General features: G+C 45.4%; 1 protein-coding gene across 1 annotated transcript; it reads left to right on the top strand.

The window, feature by feature from the left end:
- Positions 1–14875: 14875 nt before the first annotated feature.
- Positions 14876–22732, top strand: fam237a (family with sequence similarity 237 member A). The gene is made up of 2 exons (XM_033023478.1): positions 14876–15270; positions 22353–22732. The coding sequence occupies exons 1-2, from the start codon at positions 14942–14944 to the stop codon at positions 22561–22563; spliced, it is 540 nt and encodes a 179-aa protein (XP_032879369.1). The 5' UTR covers positions 14876–14941; the 3' UTR covers positions 22564–22732.
- The last annotated feature ends 660 nt before the right edge of the window (positions 22733–23392 follow it).

A 23392-nucleotide genomic window follows, 5' to 3' on the forward strand; every position in this document is an offset into this window, starting at 1 on the left:
CTTTACAAAGTTGCAGGCATTCATTGAATGCACTCCTTATTAATACTTTTCAGAACCTTTAGACAACCTCCTGCCACGATTGCCTCCCAGCCAATGTTCTTCACTTGCCTCTGATCCAGAGCACTCTTACAACTGCTTCCATCATTGATGCATCCATTCTTTAAACAGCATTACTCTCCAGTTGTTGGAACAGAGTTGCATATAATGTATGTACATCTCCTCAAGGTCTGGATACTCCAGTTAGAAACATTAGGCTCATTGATAGCAGATGCTAGAACATGCAATAGACCAATAGCCAGCATGCCAGTGAAATCAGCACAATGCTGCATTTTGAACATCAAAATGTTCATAAGACTTTTAAAAGTAGTGCTACCCACAACAGTGCTCCATTGACATTCAATAAAGTAAAACAAATATATTTGCAAACCGTGATAATGAATCTCATTTAGTCTTAGTACCATTATTTTGTTCCTAAGGAATAGTGTCCCCAAAAGAATGCAGTGTCCAAGCTATTCTCCAAATGGAAATAACACCATTTCAATCCAATTACCTTTCAGTCTGCTTGAGATAAACAGGGATGCCGCATTGGGTCTTTGATTAGTTTCGAGTCCTGTCCATTGCATATTGTCTTACTAAATCCTTTTGCTCATTTACAGTTTGTGACAATTCAAGATCGAACCATGGTCACTGAAGAAGGGTCTCGACCTGAAACGTCACCCATTCCTTCTCTTCAGAGATGCTGCCTGTCTTGGGGTTTTTTTTGTAATGTCATGACTGTAGGAATGAAATTTCGTTCAAACCTTGTCTGTTTGAATGACAATAAAAGGCATTCTATTCTATCTCCTTTTTTCCACCCCCAACTACCCCTCCCACCGTCCTATGAATGAATGGTAGATTTTCATTCCCTTGAAGTTTAAAGGAAGACATACAGTTAGGCCAAGACAGCATTCGTTGGTTGATAAGTCGCAAGTACAAAAGTACCAGCGATGACCATGTCTAATAAGAATAATGCTACATCTCTGAGACCCCAACTTCAATATCCTACGGTCACTGTTGGTCAAAACCATGTAAATACTGCGAATACAAGAGATGGTTAACAGCTAGATATCTTATATCAAGTGACTTACACACATCCCAAAACTCCGTGGTCTTCCCAACATATATACGGGGCAGCACGGAGGCACAGCAGTATAGTTGCTCTCTTACCGCGCTAGAGATTCGGTGGAGTCTCTAGTTCAATCCTGACTACAGGTGCTGTCTGCTCCCTGTAACTGCATGGCTTTTCCCCGGGTGCTCCGCTTTCCTCCCACACTTACATACAGGTTTGTAGGTTAATTGGCTTCGGTAAAGACTGTAAATTGTCCCTAGTGTGTAGGATAGTTTTAGTGTAACGGGTGATTACTAATTGGCACGGACTTGGTGGGTCAAAGGGCCTGTTTCCGCATGGTATCTCTAAACTAAAAACTAAACTAAACTCACCTAGAAGGCACAAGGTACAAAGATTTTGATGGAATATATCCTACTTGCCTAGATAGGTGAAGCACACTTGGTGAAGTCCAGAAAACGCTTAAGGAACCAGGAGCTATCCAGTGCAAAGCAGCCCAACCTGATTGCCACCACTTCTCTAAACATTTGTTCCCTCCACCACAGACGTGTGAGGAGCTTTGGCATCTTGATGTTTCCAGTAGTGGGAGAGTCTAGAACCATAGGGCGAATCTGTGGAATTCATTGCCACAGACGACTGTGGAGGCCAAGTCATTGTATATTTTTAAGGCAGAGATTGACAGATACTTGATTAGTAAATGTGTCAAGAGTTATGGGAGAAGGCAGGAGAATGGGGTTGAGATGGAAAGATAGATCGGCCATGATTGAATGGTGGAAATTTGAATGCTCAAAAATGAAGGTGGGTGCAGAAAGTGGTGGACATTGCCCAGTCCATCCCAAGTACTGACCACCCCACCATAAAGCTACAGCAAGTAAGAATCTCATTGTTCCAGTTCATATCTGGTGCATATGAAAAATAAACTCTCTTGAATCTTGAAGCTTGGAAGCTCGACACAGCCACAGCAGAGGTGCTGTGGGGAAGGACCGCAGTCTAGGGAAAGAGAGGTGGGTGTGGAGGAGTAAAGCGGAGGGGGGGGGGGGGGGGGGGGGGGGGGGGGGGGGGGGAGATTAGTTAAATGTTACCTAAATTGGAGAATTCAACATTCATGCTACCCAGAATGAGGTATTGTTCCTTCATGTTGTGTGTGGTCTCATTCTGGCAATGGAGGAGACCCAGGATAGAATGGTCAGTGTGGGAATGGCAAGTGGTTGGCAACAGAGAGATCCAGTAGGCCTTGGCTGTCTGAGCGTAAGTGTTCTGTGAAACAGTCATCGTGTCAATGCTTGGTCTCATCAGTGTACAGGAGGCCACATCAGGAACACCAGATGCAGTAGATGAGGTTAGAGGAGGTGCATATGAACCTCTGTCTCACCTGGAAGTATTGCTGTGGTCCCTGGATGGAAGCGAGGGAGGAGGTATAGAGACAGGTGTTACATCTCCTGTGATTGTAGGAGAAAGTAACAGGGCAGGGGGTGATTTGGGTTGGAAGGAGTGAGTGAACCAAGGAGTTGTGGAAGGAGTGGGCTCTGTGGAAGGCGGAAAGGAATGGAGATGAGAAGATGTGAATAGTGGTGGGTCATGTTGGAGGCGATGGAAATGTCGGAGTACGATGTGTTGGATGTGGAGACTAGTGGGGTGAAAAAATAGGACCAGGGGAGCTCAATCCTTGCTCTGTGTGGCTGGAGGGGGAGCAAGAGCAGAAATACAGAACACAGAGACACGGGTGAGGGATCCATCTATGGCAGGAGGGGGAAAACCAAATGTACTAATGAAAGAGGACATTTTGGATTATCCAAGAATGGAAAATCTCATCTTGGGATCAGATCCAATGCAGGTGGAGGAAGTGAGGGTAGGGAATAGCGTCTTTGCAAGAGGCAGGGTGTGGAGGAAGTATATTCCAGACAACTGTGGGAGTCTTTATAGTAGCTTAATTATATTTACTGTCTACATAATGAAAACAACAGTGCTGCTGTCTTACAGCTGCATGGATCTGGATTCAATCCTGACCTCTGTTCTGTCTGTGTGGAGTTTGCACTTTCTTCCTGCCATAGACTGGGTTTCCCTTGGGTGCTTGGTTTCCTATCACTTTCCAAAGGCCTGAGGGTTGGTAGGTTCATTAACTGCTGTAAATTCTCCGGGTGGGTAAATAAGAGGTGGAATCAAGGTGGAGGAAGTATATTCCAGACAACTGTGGGAGTCGGTAGCTTTATAGTAGCTTAATTATATTTACTGAGTCCTGAGTTGGTGAGTCCTGGGGAGAATAAAACGGGATTAATGTCCGTAGGATTAGTGTACATTCAGGGCTGCCAACTCTCACGCTTTGAGCGTGAGAATCACGCCCTCAAGCAAACTCTCACGCCCTCACGCTGATCAGAAATTTCTCACGCTCGGTGGTGAGAAATTCTGTGATCAACGAAAATTAAAAACTCGGATAAACTGCATGATCCGCGGATGTTGGAGAGCAGGGGCCGAGGGAGGGATGGGAGCAGAACCAGCGGCGGGAACAGATGCGGGGAGCCGGGACTGGCGAGTGCTTGCCGAGCTGCGAGTGTTTGCGGGGCTGGCGAGTCGCATGGAGCAGTGCAAGTCCCGGGCCGTCGGAGGCGTCGGAAGCATTGCGCCGCTGCCGCGAGAGTCTCCGTGTTGAAGGGACAGACTCTCAAAGAGAGAGGGGAAGGAGACAGGGAGACAGTGGGGAGAGAGAGAGGGGGGTGAGAGGAGAGAGAGAGGAGAGGGGGAGTGAATGGAGAGAGAGAAGAGGGAGAGAGAGGGGAGAGAGAGGGGGGAGTGAGATGGGAGAGGGGGGGAAGAGAGAGAGGGGTGAGAGGGAAGAAAGAGGGAAGAGAGAGAGGGGGTGGAGAGGGAGGAAAGAATGGGAGAGAGAGGGAAGAGAGAGGGGTGGTAAAAGGGAGAGGGGGAAGAGGGAGAGAGGGGGAAAGAGAGAAACGGGGAAAGAGAGAGATGGGGGGGGGGGCAAAGAGAAAGAGGAGATAGAGACAGAGGAGATAGAGAGAGGGGAGAGAGAGCCAGGGGGAGAGTGAGGTGGGAGGGAGAAATGGGGGAGAGTGAGGGAGAGAGAGGAGGAGAGAGGAGGAGAAAGAGATGAGAGAGAGAGGGGGGAAGAGAGAGAGGGGAGAGGAGAGACAGAGAGAGAGAGGCGAGTGTGTGGAGAGGGAGAGGGAGAGAGGGAGGGAGAAAGAGAGAGAGAGGGGATAGAGAGGCGGGGCTGCCAACTCCCATGCATTGAGCGTGAGAATCACGCATTTCACCAAATTCTCACGCTGATCACAAATTTCTCTCGCTCTGTTGTGAGAAATTCTGTGATCAACGAAAATTTCAAAACTCATATCAACTGCATGGGCCATGGGTGTTGGAAGCAGAAGCAGCGGCGGGGACAGATGCGGACGGGGAGCGGGGCTGGCGAGTGTTTGCCGGGCTGGCGAGTCGCTCACTGCAGCTCCGGCCATGGAGCAGCCTCAGTGCAAGAGTCCCGAGCCGTCGGAGGCGTCGAAGCGTTGCGCCGCTGCCGTGAGAGTCTCTGTGCCGAATTCGCCCAGGTGACCGGCATGGATCAGGCTGCGGCTCGGTGCATCCTGGAGGACAACCAGTGGCTGCTGGAAGTAAGTACCAAGCACTGGGTAGAAACGGTGGAAGATAGTGGACTTCAAATGGGGGTGGTTGGTGAAAGCATCCTGCTTGCCTGCTAGATTTTCACTTACTGTAACTGCAGGAAAAATGTTCCCGATGTTGGGGGCGTTCAGAACCATGGGTCACAGTTTAAGAATAAAGGGGGGGCCAGTTAGGACTGAGATGAGGACAAACTTTCTTCACGCAGAGAGTTGTGAATCTGTGGAATTCTCTGCCACAGAAGGCAGTGCAGGCCAATTCACTGGATGTTTTCAAGAGAGAGTTACATTTAGTTCTTGGGGCTAACGACATCAAGGGATATGGGGAAAAAACAGGAAAGAGGTACTGATTTTAGATGAATAGCCATGATCATATTGAATGGCAGTGCAGGCTCGAAGGGCCGATGGCCTATTCCTGCACCTATTTTCTATGTTTCTATGCTTGAGAATATGGCAATAAAACTCGATCATTTGATTTTGAAGCATTCATGCATGGTGGAGGTATAATGTAGTCATAGAGTGATACAATGTGAAAACAGGCCCTTCGGCACAACTTGCCCACACCCGTCAACATGTCCCAGCTACACTACCTGCTTTTGGTCCATACCTCCAAACCTGTCCTATCCATGTATCAGTCTAACCTTTTCTTAAATGTTGGGATGGTCCCTGCCTCAACTACCTCCTCTGGCAGCTTGTTCCATACACCCATCACCCTTTGTGTGGATAAAGTTACCCCTTAAAATGTTACCTCTTAAAAATACTTCATACAAAAAACATTGAAATCATACTTCTGCAGTGCACTAAAACATGATTTTAATACATCAAATTTCAAAAAGTTCCTACCCTTGGAGGGGGGACCCCTTCTTCCACACCCTCTCCCCACTCGGTTGCTCCACTCTCTCACCAGGTACCCCAAGGCCAGTGATCAGTGATCGCACAGCCTCCCCCCTTTCAAAAACGCTCCAATCCAATTTAAAGCATATATATTGCATTCAAGTGTAAGTTAAAAGACTCGCTACAGTATGCACCATATTGCACAATTTCAAGCTGAAAAATGCAAATGTTCCGTAGCAATGGGAGGGGGACACCCTCCTTCCACCCCCCCCACCCCCCCCCCCGTCGCTATGCTCCCTCGGGCTTGGTCTCTCGCAACTCTCACCCAATGTTGGCAGCCCTGGTGTACATGGACTATTGGGAGTGACTCAGTGGGCCGAAGTATGCAGTTCTGAAATAAAATTACCCCAACTACATACATCACAATTGTCATAGTAATAATCTAACAAAGCTAAACATAAAACCATAACCCAGAGGCAATGCAACGTGCAATCTGCAGACAACGCTTGCATTTAATTAAAGGTAAGCGACTTGTCCCTCGGCAAAAGTCAGTGTCCTGGGTTTGTGCCGTCATTTGGAAAGAACTGTGGCTGAATCACAGCGATCATAAGCACCCTCCTTCCTCCGTCTCTCTCCACACACACACACACACACTCACTCAAACAAGAGCCTGACGTATGATGCAGAGTAGTGTCGGGGCTTCAAAAGGGCGGCAAGACTGAGTGGATGCATTCAGTCCCCGGGAGTGGCGAGGGACGAAGGATCTGAGAAGCTGCGCGGGACGAAGGATCTGAGAGCTGCGCGGCCAGCGGCGCCCATCCCGCAAACTTAAAGGCAAGTTCGGCGCCTGGAACCCGCACATCTGCCAAAGTTAGCAAACTGGTGCTGAGTATAAATCTCACGGTGCATAAACAGAAATGCAGCGGGTTGCTTCGCTCGGAACTAAAGCGAATCCGGAATATGTTCAGCGTATTTGAACAATGCATGTATTAGGTTTTGTTTGTGCGAGTGTGTTCTGCTTGCGGACTTTCTTCGGGAACGTTCGCAATCAGGTCCCTTTCACCCCAATTTCCATTTCATTTTCCCATCCCATGTCTCTCTCTCTCTCTCACACACCTTACCATGTTTGCCCGTTCACTCCTTCCTTTCCTCCACTCCCCTTCTCTCCATCTTCTTTTCTCCTCCCCCACCGCATAATCATTTTCTGCTTTCCCTTCCCTGCCACTTTGCTGCCCCTTGCCTAACCCACAAACCTCCCCATCTTTCTCTGTCTCCCTCCCGCTACCCACTCTCCTCCACCCCACCCCTTGACATTCCACCTGGAGTCTCATCTCTTTCAATTATAGATCAAAATGTTGTTTTCTGTAAATGAGGAGCGCCGCATTGGTGCAGCTGGCAGAGGCCCTGGTTCACCGCTCCAGTGACCCAGGTTTGAGCCTGTGTACTTTTTGTGTGGAGTTTGCACGTTCTCCCTGTGGCAGCGGGGTTTTCCTCTGGGTGCTTTGGTTTCCTCCCACATCCCAAGGACATGCAGTTTGGTGGGTTAATTGGTCCCTGTAACTTGTTCCGAGTGAGTAGATGTGTGGTGGAATCTGAGTGAAGCTAATGGAGGTGTCATTGAGTAATAGAGCACGGAAGCAGGCCCTTTAGCCCAACTTGCGCATGCCAACCAAGATGCCCCATCTACACTAGACCCACCTGTCTGCATTTGGCCCATATCCCTCTAAATCTTTCTTATTCATCTAAATGTTGTTATAGTACCTGTCTCAACTACCTTCATGGTAGCTCGATATATATACCCAACTTTGTGAAAATGTTTCCCCTTGGATTCCTATTAAATCTTTCCTCTCTCACCTTAAACCTAAATCCTCCTGTTCTTGATTCCCCTACTCTAGGTAAAATACTCTGCAATCACCCTACCTATTCCCCCGTGATTTTATACACCTCTATAAGATCCTCATCCTCCTGCATTCCAAGGAATAAGGTCCAAGCCAACCCAACCTGTCCCTATACCTCAGGCCCTCATGTTCTGGCAACATTCTCGTAAATCTTCTCTGCACTATTTCCAGCTTAAGTGTCTTCCAGTGTGGGGAGAATAAAATGTGTTGAGTGTATGATTGTAAATGACTGTCTGAAGGTCAGTCTTTGCAGGCTGGCATGTTCCTGCACTGTACATGATCTGAAATTTGTTTATAGAATGTGCTATTTGAGGGTTTTTTCGAAAACATCCTTGATGTTACGAATAGTAATGTCTGGGTTTATATTGAGCTGGTGGGTATTTGCTGATAACAGTTTGACAAGAAAAACCAATATGTGATGCATTTTATTCTCTTACTAAAATGATAAACAATTGGCATTGTAGAACAAGTGGCTGGAGGAGTAACTCTGAATGGCTTTGATGTGGTTAGTACGCAAAATATTTGATCTTGTTACCGAACGTCGTTTGAGTCATCAAAGATGTGGACGAGATACTAAATTAATAGTCTGCATCTGTATTCACCAAGGAGAAGGACATGGAAGGACACTGAGATCAGTGTGGGGAATACTAATATGCTAGGGCAGTTTGAGATCAAGGAGGATATGTTGGGGCTCTTTAAGATAAATCCCCAGGGCGAGGGTCTATCCCAGGTAATTGAGAGAGGCAAGAAGGGAAACTGCAGGAAATTGACAGAGATCTGCATTTTCTCTAGCCAGAGGACTGGAAAGTAGCCAATGTTCTTCCTTTTCTTTAAGAAAGGAAGTAGAGGTAATCCAGGACATTATAAATCAATGAGTTTCACGGCAGTAGTTGAGAAACTGCCTCAGTTGGGATACGAATTACTCTCTTTTTGAAGAGAATGGGCCGTGAAGGGACAGTCAGCATGGCTTTGTCTGTGACAGGTCATGTCTTACGAAGTTGATTGAGTTTTTTGAGGAAGTGACGATGGTGATAGATGAGGGTAGGGCAGTGGATATTGACACATGAATTTTAGTAAGGCATTTGACAAAGACTCTCATGGTAGGCTGATGATGATGATTAAGATGCATGGTATCCGCAGAGACTTGGTCATTTAAATTTAGAACTTGCTCATAGAAGACAAGGTTGTGATGGAAGGGTGTTATTCTGGCCAGAGTTCTGTGACCAATGGAGTTACATGAGGATCTGTGCTGTGACCTCTGTTGTTTGTGATATATACAGTATAAATGACTTGCATATAAAGTAGAGTGATTGGTTTGCAAGTTAGGAGACGACAGCAAAATTGTTAGTGTTACATAGAAACATAGAAAATAGGTGCAGGAGGAGGCCATTCGTCCCTTCGAGCCAGCACCGCCATTTATTGTGATCATGGCTGATCGTCCCCTATCAATAACCCGTGCCTGCCTTCTCCCCATATCCCTTGACTCCACTAGCCCCTAGAGCTCTATCTAACTCTCTCTTAAATCCATCCAGTGACTTGGCCTCCACTGCCCTCTGTGGCAGGGAATTCCATAAATTCACAACTCTCTGGGTGAAAAAGTTTTTTCTCACCTCAGTCTTGAATGACCTCCCCTTTATTCTAAGACTGTGGCCCCTGGTTCTGGACTCACCCAACATTTGGAACATTTTTCCTGCATCTAGCTTGTCCAGTCCTTTTATAATTGTATATGTTTCTATAAGATACCCCCTCATCCTTCTAAACTCCAGTGAATACAAGCCTAGTCTTTTCAATCTTTCCTCATATGACAGTCCCGCCATCCCAGGGATCAATCTCGTGAACCTATGCTGCACTGCTTCAATCACAAGGATGTCCTTCCTCAAATTAGGAGACCAAAACTGTCCACAATACTCCAGATGTGGTCTCACAAGAGCCATATACAACTGCAACAGAACCTCTTTACTCCTATACTGAAATCCTCTTGTTATGAAGGCCAACATTCCATTAGCTTTCTTCACTGCCTGCTGTACCTGCACGCCAGCTTTCAGTGACCGGTGTACAAGGACACCCAGGTCTCGCTGTACCTCCCCCTTACCTAACCTAACCCCATTGAGATAATAATCTGCCCCCTTGTTTTTGCCGCCAAAGTGGATAACCTCACATTTATCTATATTATACTGCATCTGCCACGCATCTGCCCACTCACTCAACCTGTCCAGGTCACACTGCAACCTTCTAACATCCTCTTCACAGTTCACACTGCCACCCAGCTTTGTGTCATCCGCAAACTTGCTAGTGTTGCTCCTAATTCCCTCTTCCAAATCATTAATATATATGGTAAATAGTTGTGGCCCCAACACCGAGCCTTGCGGCACTCCACTCGCCACTGCCAGCCATTCTGAAAAAGACCCATTCACTCCTACTCTTTGCTTCCGGTCTGCCAACCAATTTTCTGTCCTTGTCAACACCCTACCCCCAATACCATGTGCTCTAATTTTAGTCACCAGTCTCCCATGCGGGACCTTATCAAAGGCTTTCTGAAAGTTTAGATACACTATATCCACTGGCACCCCTTCATCCATTTTACTTGTCACATCCTCAAAAAATTTCAGAAGATTAGTCAAGCATGATCCAAATGCCCCATTATTACCTCTTTAATAATTGACTCCAGCATCTTTCCCACCACCGAAGTCAGGCTAACTGGTCTGTAATTCCCCGTTTTCTCTCTCGCTCCTTTCTTGAAAAGTGGGATAACATTAGCTATCCTCCAATCCACAGCGACTGATCTTGAATCTTTTGAACATTGGAAAATGATCACCAATGCGTCCACTATTTCTAGAGCCACCTCCCTGAGGACCCTGGGATGCAGACCATCAGGTTTTGATTGATGCTTTATTATCACATGTGCCATGTCATAGTGAAATTCTTTGTTTTGCATACCATACACAAGTATGCGAAGAGTCGCCATGTGTAGGGCACCGACAGAGTTACAAAGTGTTCAATGTAGTCCCCAATGGTCCCTCTTTGTTCTTTTGGCGGACCTCCCACGCCGGGTCTGTCTGACCGCCAGCACCACCGGTGTCATCGCTGTCATTTCCCTCCTCTTTAGTTCTCTGGTCTTGGGGGGATACATAGAAACATACATAGAAAATAGGTGCAGGAGTAGGCCATTCGGCCCTTCGAGCCTGCACCGCCATTCAATATGATCATGGCTGATCATCCAACTCAGTACCATGTACCTGCCTTCTCTCCATACCCCCTGATCCCTTTAGCCACAAGGGCCACATCTAACTCCCTCTTAAATATAGCCAATGAACTGGCCTCAACTACCTTCTGTGGCAGAGAGTTCCAGAGATTCACCACTCTCTGTGTGAAAAATGTTTTTCTCATCTCGGTCCCAAAGGATTTCTCCTTTATCCTTAAACTGTGACCCCTTGTCCTGGACTTCCCCAACATCGGGAACAATCTTCCTGCATCTAGCCTGTCCAACCCTTTAAGAATTTTGTAAGTTTCTATAAGCAGGGTGAGCAGGGTCTGGGCCCAGTGGCTTCCCCCTACAGCCACAGCCTGCTGGGTCTTTCTGTGTTATCCATGTTGCCCACTGGGTCTTTCCGGGCGGGTTCCCGGTCGGTGGTTGGGAGCGTTAGCAGCTTCAAATTCCTAGCCACTAACATGCCCAATGACCTTTCCTGAGCCCAGCACATAGATGTAATCATGAAGAAAGCATGCTAGTGCCACTACTTTCGTAGAAGTTTAAAGAGATTTGGCATGTCATCGAATGATGGAGCAAAATTCTCAGTGTCCTGACTGGTTGTATCATTGTCTGGTATTCCAATTCCAACACCCAGGAATTCCAACACCCAGCTTGAAGCTGCAGAAGGTAATTGACTCAGCTTGGCCTATCATGGACACAGACCACCTCACCATCGAAAGCATCTATATTTGGTGTTGCCTCAAGAAGGTGACATCTATCAACAAAGATCCCCACCATCCATGCCATGACCTCTTCTTGTTGCAGGAGGTATAGAAGCCTGAAGTCCCACACCATCAGGTTCAGGGACAGTTATTTTCCTGTTAAGGAGCAAGATTTTCATTGTACCCATTCCTCACCTTACTTATGCATATAACAATGAACTCAAATTGACTTGACACAACACCGTGGAATAGTTAACCATGGTCTCTTGGTTGGAGAGTCTCGATTGGAGGGTAGAAACTCGGTATAAACTAAGATTTATTCCTCAAGTTAAAACTTACAGCAGATTCTGTGGAAGACTGAGCAAGTGGGCTTGCAGCATCAGAGACCCGGGTTCGATCCAGACTACGGGGGCTGTGTTCGCGGGCGGGTGCGGTGTTCGCAGACGGGCGGGGGCTGTGTTCCGCGGGTGACCACCACGATGAGCCGGGAACCGCTGAGTGCAGACGGGGCCGTGAGCCGCTGAGTGCGACAGGAGCCGGGGACGGGAGCCATTGAGTGAGTCCAGAGCTGGGTCCTGGGTTGGTGAATGCGGTCAGAGCCGGGAGCCGCTGAGCCCCCCCCCCCCCCTCCCGACCCTACCAGGGGACGCCCCTGATCACCCCTCCCACATACACCCCTCCCACCCCACACCCCCCCCCCCACAACCCTCCCACCCCACCTCACACCCCCCCCACCCCACATCCCCCCACCACAACTCTCCCACCCCACACCCACCCGCCACTCACCCATCCCACCACACAGCGGTAAGCCACGCCAGCGGCAGGGGTAGGCAGCGGCAGGGGTAGGCCATATTTTAAGAGTTATTCACATTTTAAGCTTTAATAAATCCCTTTTCCACTTGTCGTGCCCGTTAGCTGCTCCTGCGCAGTAATACTTGCATGTTCTACATCACAATGGGAACCCAATGGGCGGGAATGGCTGCGCCGCCGGAGAGCCGCTAAGAATGGATGGGGGGGGGGATGGAGTGAGTGCGGGGCGGGGGAAGGGCAAAGGGCGGAGTGGGAGGGAGGAGGGGGGATCAGGGGCGTCACAACGGGAACCGTCAGCTGCGCATGCGCAGTTGGGGGCTAGCCGTGAGTGTTGGAATATTTTGTTAGGGGACCAGGCCTCCCGTGTGAGAATGGGACCTAACGGGTCCCACTTAGTTTAGTCTATGCCTTAAAAATATCCATTGACTTGGCCTCCACAGCCTTGTGTGGCAAAGAATTCCCCAGATTCACCACCCTCTGACTAAAGAAATTCCTCCTCAACTCCTTCCTAAAGGAGCGTCCTTTAATTCTGAGGCTAATTCCTCTAGTCCAACACTCTCCCACTAATGGAAACATCCACTCTATCCAAGCCTTTCACTATTCGGAAAGTTTCAATGAGGTGCCCCCTCATTCTTCTAAACTCCAGCGAGTGCAGGCCCAGTGCCGTCAAAGTCCTTAGGTGATGGAACGGTGATAAGTGTTGTTATAGGTGCGATAACAACATTTGTTTTTCATCATGAAGGGTTAAATGAGTAACCTGCAGCAACCATTAATTTTCCCTGAGCAACAGCAGAAGAAGCTGTTACCAAATACACGTATGAGTTTGTCACTGATTTGGATCTTGTGAGTGGCTTATGTCGACTGAGGGAGGCATTAATAGCCCAATTAATATTGTATCACTGTGACTGATTTCCCAACCCTCTGACTGAGAAAAGTGCAGTGACCTAAACAAAATCTCACGGCCATGAGTCAAGTTTAAACTCTCCTCCAGAAATTTGAGCATGCATCCAGGAGGGTTCAGTGTTGTGCGAAGGGAGTGCTAAACTGCCCTTGATGCTGCCTTCCACAGAACATATCTGTTGTGTTACAAAAAATAAGGTGCCACGGGATTAGGGTAATATTACTGTGGATAGGACAACCAAAGAAGGATACACCCGCCTGTCAACCACCTTAGTGTAAGGTAGACTCCTAAGGTTTTTTGGGATAAAGGCAATATCCCATGAGGAGTGTTTGAGGATACTTGTCCTGCAGTTACTGGAGCTTAGCAGAGTGACAAAGGATCTCATTGCGACAGAAAGGATGCTAACAGGGCATGATGAAGTGCATAATGAGAGAGCAGAGCTGCTGGGATTTGGGCTTAGCCATTTAGGACGGCACTGTAGAGAAGTTATCTTAACCAGGTAGTTATACATCCCTTCCTCAAAATGACTGAGCATCTGCAGTCTTACATACAATAAAACCCTGGGGACCATGGGTGCCAGATCAGGTTTTCTGAACTATTGGATGGTACTCCCATTAATCCTCAAACATTATTTTATTTCAATCTTTTCCCATGTTACACAGTAATGGAATTGATTTCCCAGCGAATCTGGTAAGTTTAAAGAGAGCAGGAAAATTGCAAGCACTCCGAACCCCAGCTCTGGCCATAAGGGGTATTCCTGCCCCCTGGTGCTCTGGAACCTAAACGGAGGCTTGGGAATGTGTAACAAGAAAAGTCAGTTGATTAATGCACTTTCCTTACTCGGATAATTACAAAAAAATGTAACTAAATCTCATATTGTAATGTGGAGCAGCAGCATGTGAATTCAACATTTTATCCTATGTCACCACTTTGGCTTAGCGTCTTCTACAGCTCATGGAAGAGACTACATTTGTTATGACTGTTTTCAAGAAAGGCAGCTTTATTGTTAGTCATCAGCCATCCACGGAACAGTAAGAACCCTCCAAGCCCTGATTTATATGGACAATCATGACTTGCTTGCCAAGGTGTAAGAGCTGTATAAATACATCTTGAGGCACTTCACAGAAGCTTTGTCTGACAATACCAGCTTTGGTGCTTTGGAGTAACGTAGAGAGGATGAAGATAAAAAAGTTTAGAGATGGATTTTCCATTAGTTAGGCCATTAGTAATTTCCATTAGTTATCTTGTTCCTCCAGCATTTTGTGTTCTTGTATCAGTAAGAAAGTCGTATACATCGGTTTAGTTTGTTAAAATCCCAGTGTTAAAGGTGTAAACCCAAGCAGGAGCAACAGTCTCAGATTAACAAGAAGTGTAATGCCTGTTCAGGTAGCATAGTGGAACTGTGGAGCTGCTGGAGCAACTCCAGCTCAATTCCGACCTTGGGTGCTCTCTGTGTGGAGTTTGCACATTCTTCGCTCTTCCTGTGAATGTGGGAGTTTCCACCCATATCCCCAAAATGTGGTTGGTGGTTTAAATTGTTGCTGTGTATTCCCCCCCCCCCCCTCCCCCTTTATATAGGTGAGTGGGGAATGTTGATAGGAATATAGGGAGAATTGACTGGAAAAGAAAAGTGGGTGAAGAGAAAAGAAGAGCATGGAATCAATGGGCCAAAATGGCCTCCATTACTGTCATTAAAAATATGGAAGACTGTTCAGAAATATATGCACTTGTTTTCCAATTGATTAAACTCATGTATCCCTGTTTATTTTACAGAATGAGTAGGATGGGCCTCAGTAATAAGAGGAGGCTGTTCTGGAACCAGAGTGTGACATGCTTGATACTGTCTCTCGTTGTCATGCTCCTCCCACCCCTCCATTCATGTCGTGGACAGATCGACCCCCTGACTCTGGGTCGGCCAAACCCTCAGTGCTGGGAATCCTCTTCTGCCCTTCTCCTTGAATTGCGGAAGCCCCGTATAGCAGACACCGTCAGCGGCTTCTGGGACTTCATGATCTACCTCAAGTCATCAGAAGAGTCCAAGCACGCCAGCCTCTTCTGGGTCCTGGCACAACTTTTCTGGGACATCTACGTGGACTGTATGATATCTCGAACCCACGGGTTGGGACGAAGACGTTTCGTTGAAGACAAGAAGGAACTAACATCTACACACTTGGATCTCAGGCAGTATGTCTATAGTTTTAATCTTGCTTTTTAAATGTTTTAGCCCACTCTTGATTCACAACTCCAGGATTCCCCAATGTGCCATTTAATGAGGAATGTCGCTGTGGGCAACTGGTAGCTTTCTGGTGCTTTGCCAAGTGATCATTCTCGTGGATAATCCCAAAACCACAGCACTTTGCAATGATATTGTGACTTCAATATTACATTTACCAAGTCACTTTGCAGGTTGAATGCAACGAGGATAGGGATGTGGTGCAGTTTGTAGGGTCAATTCTCTGAGATGTTGGCCTTCATAACAAGAGGAGTTGAGGATATGAGCAAAGAGGTCCTTCTGCAGTTGTACAGGGCCTTGGTGAGACCACACCTGGATTATAGTCTGCAGTTTTGGTCTCCAAATTTAAGGAAGGACATTCTTGCTATTGAGGGAGTGCAGTGTAGTTTCATGAGGTTAATTACCGGGATGGCGGGACAGTCATATGTTGAGAGAATGGAGCAACTAGTTTGTATACACTGGAATTTAGAAGGACGAGAGGATATCTTATAGAAACATATAAAATTATAAAGGGATAGAAACATAGAAAATAGGTGCAGGAGTAGGCCATTCGGCCCTTCAAGCCTGCACCGCCATTCAATATGATCATGGCTGATCATCCAACTCAGTATCCTGTACCTGCCTTCTCTCCATACCCCATGATCCCTTTAGCCACAAGGGCCACATCTAACTCCCTCTTAAATATAGCCAATGAACTGGCCTCAACTACCTTCTGTGGCAGAGAGTTCCAGAGATTCACCACTCTCTGTGTGAAAAATGTTTTTCTCATCTCGGTCCTAAAGGATTTCCCCTTTATCCTTAAACTGTGACCCCTTGTCCTGGACTTCCCCAACATCGGGAACCATCTTCCTGCATCTAACCTGTCCAACCCCTTAAGAATTTTGTAAGTTTCTATAAGATTCCCCCTCAATCTTCTAAATTCTAGCGAGTACAAGCCGAGTCTATCCAAACTTGGAGATGTTGCATTTAATTCCCTCGTCCAAATCATTAATATATATTGTAAATAGCTGGGGTCCCAGCACTGAGCCTTGCGGTACCCCACTAGTCACTGCCTGCCATTCTGAAAAGGACCCGTTTACTCCTACTCTTTGCTTCCTGTCTGCCAGAGAGTTCTCTATCGACATCAATACTGAACCCCAATACCATGTGCTTTAAGTTTGTATACTAATCTCTTATGTGGGACCTTGTCGAAAGCCTTCTGAAAGTCCAGACATAACACATCCACTGGTTCTCCCTTATCCACTCTACTAGTTACATATTCGAAAAATTCTATAAGATTCGTCAGACATGATTTACCCTTCATAAATCCATGCTGACTTTGTCCAAATGTGCTGCTATCCCATCTTTAATAACTGACTAGCAGTTTCCCCACGACCGATGTTAGACTAACTGGTCTGTAATTCCCCGTTTTCTCTCTCCCTCCCTTTTTAAAAAGTGGGGTTACATTAGCTACCCTCCAATCCTCAGGAACTACTCCAGAATCTAAAGAGTTTTGAAAAATTATCACTAATTCATCCACTGTTTCTGGGGCTACTTCCTTAAGTACTCTGGGATGCAGCCTATCCGGCCCTGGGGATTTATCGGCCTTTAATCCATTCAATTTACCTAATACCACTTCCCGGCTAACCTGGATTTCACTCAGTTCCTCCATCTCATTTGACCCGCGGTCCCCTGCTATTTCCGGCAGATTCTTTATGTCTTCCTTAGTGAAGATGGAACCAAAGTAGTTATTCAATTGGTCTGCCATGTCCTTGTTCCCCATGATCAATTCACCTGTTTCTGACTGCAAGGGACCTACATTTGTTTTAACTAATCTCTTTCTCTTCACATATCTATAAAAACTTTTGCAGTCAATTTTTATGTTCCCTGACAGTTTTCTTTCATAATCTATTTTCCCTTTCCTAATTAAGCCCTTTGTCCTCCTCTGCTAGACTCTGAATTTCTCCCAGTCCTCTGGTATGCTGCTTTTTCTGGCTAATTTGTACGCTTCATCTTTTGTTTTGATACTATCCCTGATTTCCCTTGTTATCCACGGATGCACTACCTTCATTGATTTATTCTTTTGCCAAACTGGGATGAACAATTGTTGGAGTTCATCCATGCCGTCTTTAAAATGCCTTCCACGCTATTTTGGACATGCTAGATGCAGGAAACATGTTCCCAATATTGGGGGAGCCAGAAACAGGGGCCACAGTTTAAGAATAAGGGGCAGGCCATTTAGAACGGAGATGAGGAAAAACCTTTTCATCCAGAGAGTTGTGAATCTGTGGAATTCTCTACCTCAGAAAGCAGTGGAAGTCAATTCTCTGGATGCTTTCAAGAGAGATTTTCATCTTCAAATTCAGCTTCAACTTCTCAAATCTAGAGTGATCCAATGTGGAATCAGGCACTTTGGCCCTGTAAATCCTGCCAACCATCAACAACCCAACCATCAACAACACTAATAGACAATAGAAAATAGGTGCAGGAGTAGGCCATTCGGCTCTTCGAGCCAGCACCGCCATTCACCACCTTCACCCTATATCCTTTGACTCTGCTCGAATCAAGGGATATGGCGTGAAGGCAGGAACGGGGTACTGATTGTGGATGATCAGCCATGAACACAGTGAATGGCGGTGCTGGCTCGAAGAGTCAAATGGCCTAATCCTGGACGTGGACTTTGTGCCTTCCCCCGCAGTGATTCCCACTGTGGGGGGATGTTTTTATGTTTTGGTGTTGAATTTCTTCATGAATACTATGTTGTATTTTTATTAGTGTGCTGCAAGGACATCTGAATTTCCCCTGAATAAGGGGATTAATAAAGTCTAATCTAATCTAATCTAATCTATTAATGTCACTGGGTGGTTGGTGGTTGGCTGGATTTAAACAATGTTTAAATAGGAGAATGAGATAGAGAGAGCCAGAGTGCTTGCAGCATGGTAGTCAATGGTGAGGCCAAGGAAATGGAAAATGGCCCGAGCTGCAGAAACTCAGAATTCTTGGAACTACGATGGGAGAGGTTACAGCAAGCATTTGCAAGTTAATCGGATGCGGAGGTCACAGAGGCTGATGATATCTGAACGACAGCATGAATAGTTGGTGATTCATGGTTGGAATTATCTCTTCGCACAGCATGAGCCATTTGAGAGACAAGCAAATAAAGGGAACAATGGGTGTTGGCAACAAGTATTTGCCTTGCATTCTCCTCACTCTCATGTTATTATTGAACCAAGCATGATCCCATAATTGAAATCCTGAGCCCCCTAATTCCAGACACAACAAATCAGAAAAATACTAGCAAAGTGCTAGAGTAACTCAGCGGGTCAGGTGGCATCTCTGGGGAACATGAATAGGTGACATTTTGGGTTGGGATCCTTCTTCAGGTTGATGCAGTAAGGGGGAAGAAAGCTTGAAGAGAGGTGGGGGTGGAACAAAGTGTTTAAGAAGGAACTGCAGATGCTCGAAAATCTTGTGTACCTGGGGGTGGGACAAAGCCTGGTAAGTGATAGTGAATACAGGGGAGAGGAGACAGATGGTTGAACAAAGATGAAATGATGATGGATAAGGAAAGAAGATGCATGAAATGTGAAGCCAGATGAAGGCATAGAGGCTGGGTGGGGGGGGGGGAAGAGGAATTTATTTGTGCTCTTTGCAGATGGATAAAGGGAACCAGAAATTGCAGTGGGTTTGGATTTATAAAAGGCATTACTGCACACAATAATCATGTATTAGGATGGATAGAGGATTGGTAGCTGGTGGAAAGTGGAGAGATGGATAAGGCAGCTACCAGGGTGATGCAGTGGTGTGCAATACAATGACACTTGGATAATCTGCTGCCTGATAATTCAGAAATCCCAATGGTTCGGCAAGTAGCTCAGCAGGTGAGATTTGCTGCACTCCCTTCAGACTCACAGGGCCTGGTACCACTCCCAACTCTCCAGAGTCCTGGTTCGCACACTCCCTTCTGTATCGCTGCAGCACCTCTTCCTGTGCTCTTTATGAACTGACTGGGGTTCCATTTCCCATAGTATATAACATAAAAAAACAAATTAGAAGATGTCTGAAGAAGGGTTTCGGCCCGAAACGTCACCTATTTCCTTCGCTCCATAGATGCTGCTGCACCCGCTGAGTTTCTCCAACATTTTTGTGTACCTTCGATCTTCCAGCATCTGCAGTTCCTTCTTGAACAATTAGAAGATGAATTCGGTTATTAATAGGAATAATGGAAAATCAGTCATTCTGGCACCACTAAAGCTCCAAGTGTGTTATTATTTTACAGTAGTTATGATCTATGTTCTTTAGTGTAGGGACAAGTATCATTATTCATACTTGTCAGAATTATTTATGTCTTCCTTAGTGAAGACAGAACCAAAGTAGTTATTCAATTGGTCTGCCATGTCCTTGTTCCCCATGATCAATGTACCTGTTTCTGACTGCAAAGGACCTACATTTGTTTTAAGTAATCTTTTCCTCTTCACATATCTGCTTGTTCTGGCTAATTTGTACGCTTCATCTTTTGTTTTGATACTATCCCTGATTTCCCTTGTTATCCACGGATGCACTACCTTCCCTGATTTATTCTTTTGCCAAACTGGGATGAACACTTGTTGTAGTTCATCCATGCAGTTTTTAAATGCCTTCCATTGCATATCCACCGTCAACCCTTTAAGGATCATTTGCCAGTCTATCTTGGCCAATTCACGTCTCATACCCTCAAAGTCAACTTTCTTTAAGTTCAGGACCCTTGTTTCTGAATTAACAATGTCACTCTCCATCCTAATGAAGAACTCAACCATATTATGGTCACTCTTGCCCAAGGGGCCATGCACAACAAGACTGCTAACTAACCCTTCCTCATTACTCAATACCCAGTCTAGAATAGCCTGCTCTCTCGTTGGTTCCTCTACATGTTGGTTTATGTCACTCTCTCATGTCACTCACTGCCTCCCCAGTTCAGTCATCTCTCATCACCCCCATCCCGATCCCGAGGCAATTTCTCCTTCAACTGTAGGTGGTGTAACACAAGTTCCTACACCTCCTCCTCACCTCCTAACTTGGATGATCCTCCTGATGCAGACGTTTCCTCCAATTCTGAAAAAGAAGAACCTTTATGAAGATGAATGATTAGCCTTATTAAATAGTAGCTTTCTCAGCTTAGCGTCTGAAGGATGTGATCGCTCTAAGCACTTGAGCACATTATCCAAATGATTCTCCAATGCTGATTGAGTCAATGTTGTTATATTATTGCTGCAAAGGACAAACTGCCAGAAGAACTCGGCAGGCCAGGCAGCATCTGTGGAGGGAAGTGGACAGATAGTGTTCTGATTCAGGTCCCTTCAAACTGATGGAGTAGAGGGGAGAAGTTTGTAGAGAGAGGTGCGGGGGAGGGATGGGGCGTGAACCATCAGGTGAGTTAGGTGGGGAAGAGATAGGTGGTGATGAAGTGAAGAAGTCAGAGGGGTGTAAATGTGGAATTGGATAAGGAACAAAGTGGGGAATACAATGGGGAATATGAGGTGGAAGGGAACTGTGGGAGTGGGGAGAGAATATAGTAGGAAGGGGTAAAAGATGAATGGAATTGAATTCCTTTATTGTCATTCAGACCTTTCGGTCTGAACGAAACTTTGTGCCTGTAGTCATACATATAATAATAAATAACAAAAACACACAATAAACACAAATTAACATCCATCACAGTGAGTTCACCAGGCACCTCCTCACTGTGATGGAGGCAAAAGTCTTAAAGTCTCTGTCTCTTCCCTCCTTGTTCTCCCTCTGCACTGAGGCGATCCAGGCCTCCGATGTTGTGACCCCGCCGGGTGATGGTAAGTCAGTCCCGCGGCTCAACCGAGCTCCGCGAACAGGCCAGTTCAAGATTAGCAGATTGCTAATGTTGTATCTGTCTTCTAGTTTAAGGAAGACCCAAAATGTATTTATTTACCATTATCACTGGGCATTTAGGACTAAACTGATTGTTGCATGTCTTGAGGAAGACAGAGTGGCACAGCAGTTAGTGCTGCCGCCACACAGCTTCCAGGGACCCAGTTTGATCTTTACCTCTGGTGTTGTCTGGAATTTGCATATTCTTCCACAACATAAAGACTTACTAGTAGGTTAATTGGCTGTTGTAAATGACCACTTAGGGTTGATTTTTTTAAATTGTATTTTTTTTATTAGATGCAATGTACATACATCTTAATCATGATATGCAACATAATACATTTCGTGTACAACTTTTTAAAAAAAACTTTAACCAGTAATAGAAAAAGAGAAAAGAGAGAGAAGAGAAGAATGAGGATAGTAGTGAAGTGTAGTCCGCAGTAATTGGGGTTAAATGAATGATGATGGTTAAGTAGACTGCGTGCTTGAAAGTGTGGGAAAAAAAAAAGAAAAGGCCCCAAAGAGAAGAAGGCCTTAAGGGAAAAAAAAGGAAATAAGTAAAGAATCCAAAGAAGGTAAAGCTAAACAAAAAAGAAAGGGAATGTGCCTAATTCATAACGATTCACACCCATCACCTAATTCTGAAACAATTACTTTCCAGGGTTGTGTTGCACCATATTACACTTGTAACAAATCAATGAAAGGTGACCATATTCTTAATAATTGTTATTGTTTTCCTGCTAGAACGAGTCTCATTTCCTCGAGATGTAATATTTCCGACATATTTGTGATCCACATTTTGAATGTTGGGATAGGAGCATTTTTCCAGAATTTAAGTATAATTTTTTTTGCCGTTATCAAACCGTAGTTTAGGAAACATCTTTGAAATATAGTTAGTTCAGAACAAGCTTCCATTGCACTGAAAATAATCAAACCCTTAGGGTTGATTAACAACAAAATGAATCAAAGTGAAATTGATGGGAATGTGTGAAAGAGAATATGTTAAAGGGCCACAGGGACAATAAGGAGAAGTGGATTGGGACTGATGGTATAACTTCCGTGAGAGTTGGCAGGCATACAAAGGACCATGGAGTCTCCTTTGTTGTTATAAGTGTAAGATCAGGTCTTTACAAATGTGGTGAAAATAACATTAGGATTTTTGCTTTCTTCTCAGGGACCTTCGTAGAGGGTCGAAGCATGAAAAATCCCAAACTAAAAGACTTTGTTCAAGACTGGGTTGGGATCCAAGTGTACAGGACTGGTCCCAACATCTTGCCAAACATGGTAGAAAAAAATATGGTGCTCAAAGGTTACTCAACTATATAAATGTACGTGCTGCGGTTTCATTTTGTGGCTTTTTTAAGTTCAATAATAAACATATCTGAAATACCTGTGTTGAATTGCCAATATCTCCTCCATAAGTCTTAACAGCTCTTTATTTAGTTATGTGGCTCTGTGAGTGGAAAGAGAAAAGGTTTGAAAACCAGTCTTTGTTCTGTAATGTGAAGCTGATTTTACTTTGTACATAAATAAATCAAACAGTGTTGCATTTAAGTGCTTAATTAACTCTAATTGTCTATGGGCGCTGTCAATTTCACAAAAGAGAGGGATTAAGTCTTGAAAGGAAATCTGTCTCTTTATTTCGGGTATCTAACATGAATGTTTCTGAAGAAAAATAAACTTTACCAGAGTCACGTAATAAGTTCCATTCTAATGACCTGAGCATAATATGTAAACATTTGTGAAGAAAAATAGGCCCTTAATTTTGAAACCTTTCTGAAAGGAAGATATATTGCAAGTGAGAAGGTTGTAGGTTCTCATTGTGACCATATGGGTTACCTCCAACTGCTCCAGTTTCCATCCACATCCCAAATACATGCTGTTTTGTGTATTAATTGGCTGCTGTGAGTCACCCACAGATGTGTGGGGAGGAGATGGGCATGTGAGAAAGAATAGGTTACAGTGTAGACACAAGGTGGTGCAGACACTGGTTTACAAAAAAGACATAAAGAGCTGGAGTAACTCAGTGGGTCAGGAAGCATTATTGGAGAAAATGGATAGGTGATGTTTTGAGTTGGAACCCTTCTTTAAACTGATTGTAGTAGAGGAGAGTAAGGTAGGTGGGGGCGGGGCAAAGCCTGGTTGTTGATAGCTGGATACAGGTGAGTGGAGGTTTGGATTCGCAGATGGTTAGACAAAGGCTAGAGATGAAAA

The sequence above is a fragment of the Amblyraja radiata genome, chromosome 7 (genome assembly GCF_010909765.2).
Source record: "Amblyraja radiata isolate CabotCenter1 chromosome 7, sAmbRad1.1.pri, whole genome shotgun sequence".
Lineage (NCBI taxonomy): Eukaryota > Metazoa > Chordata > Chondrichthyes > Rajiformes > Rajidae > Amblyraja > Amblyraja radiata.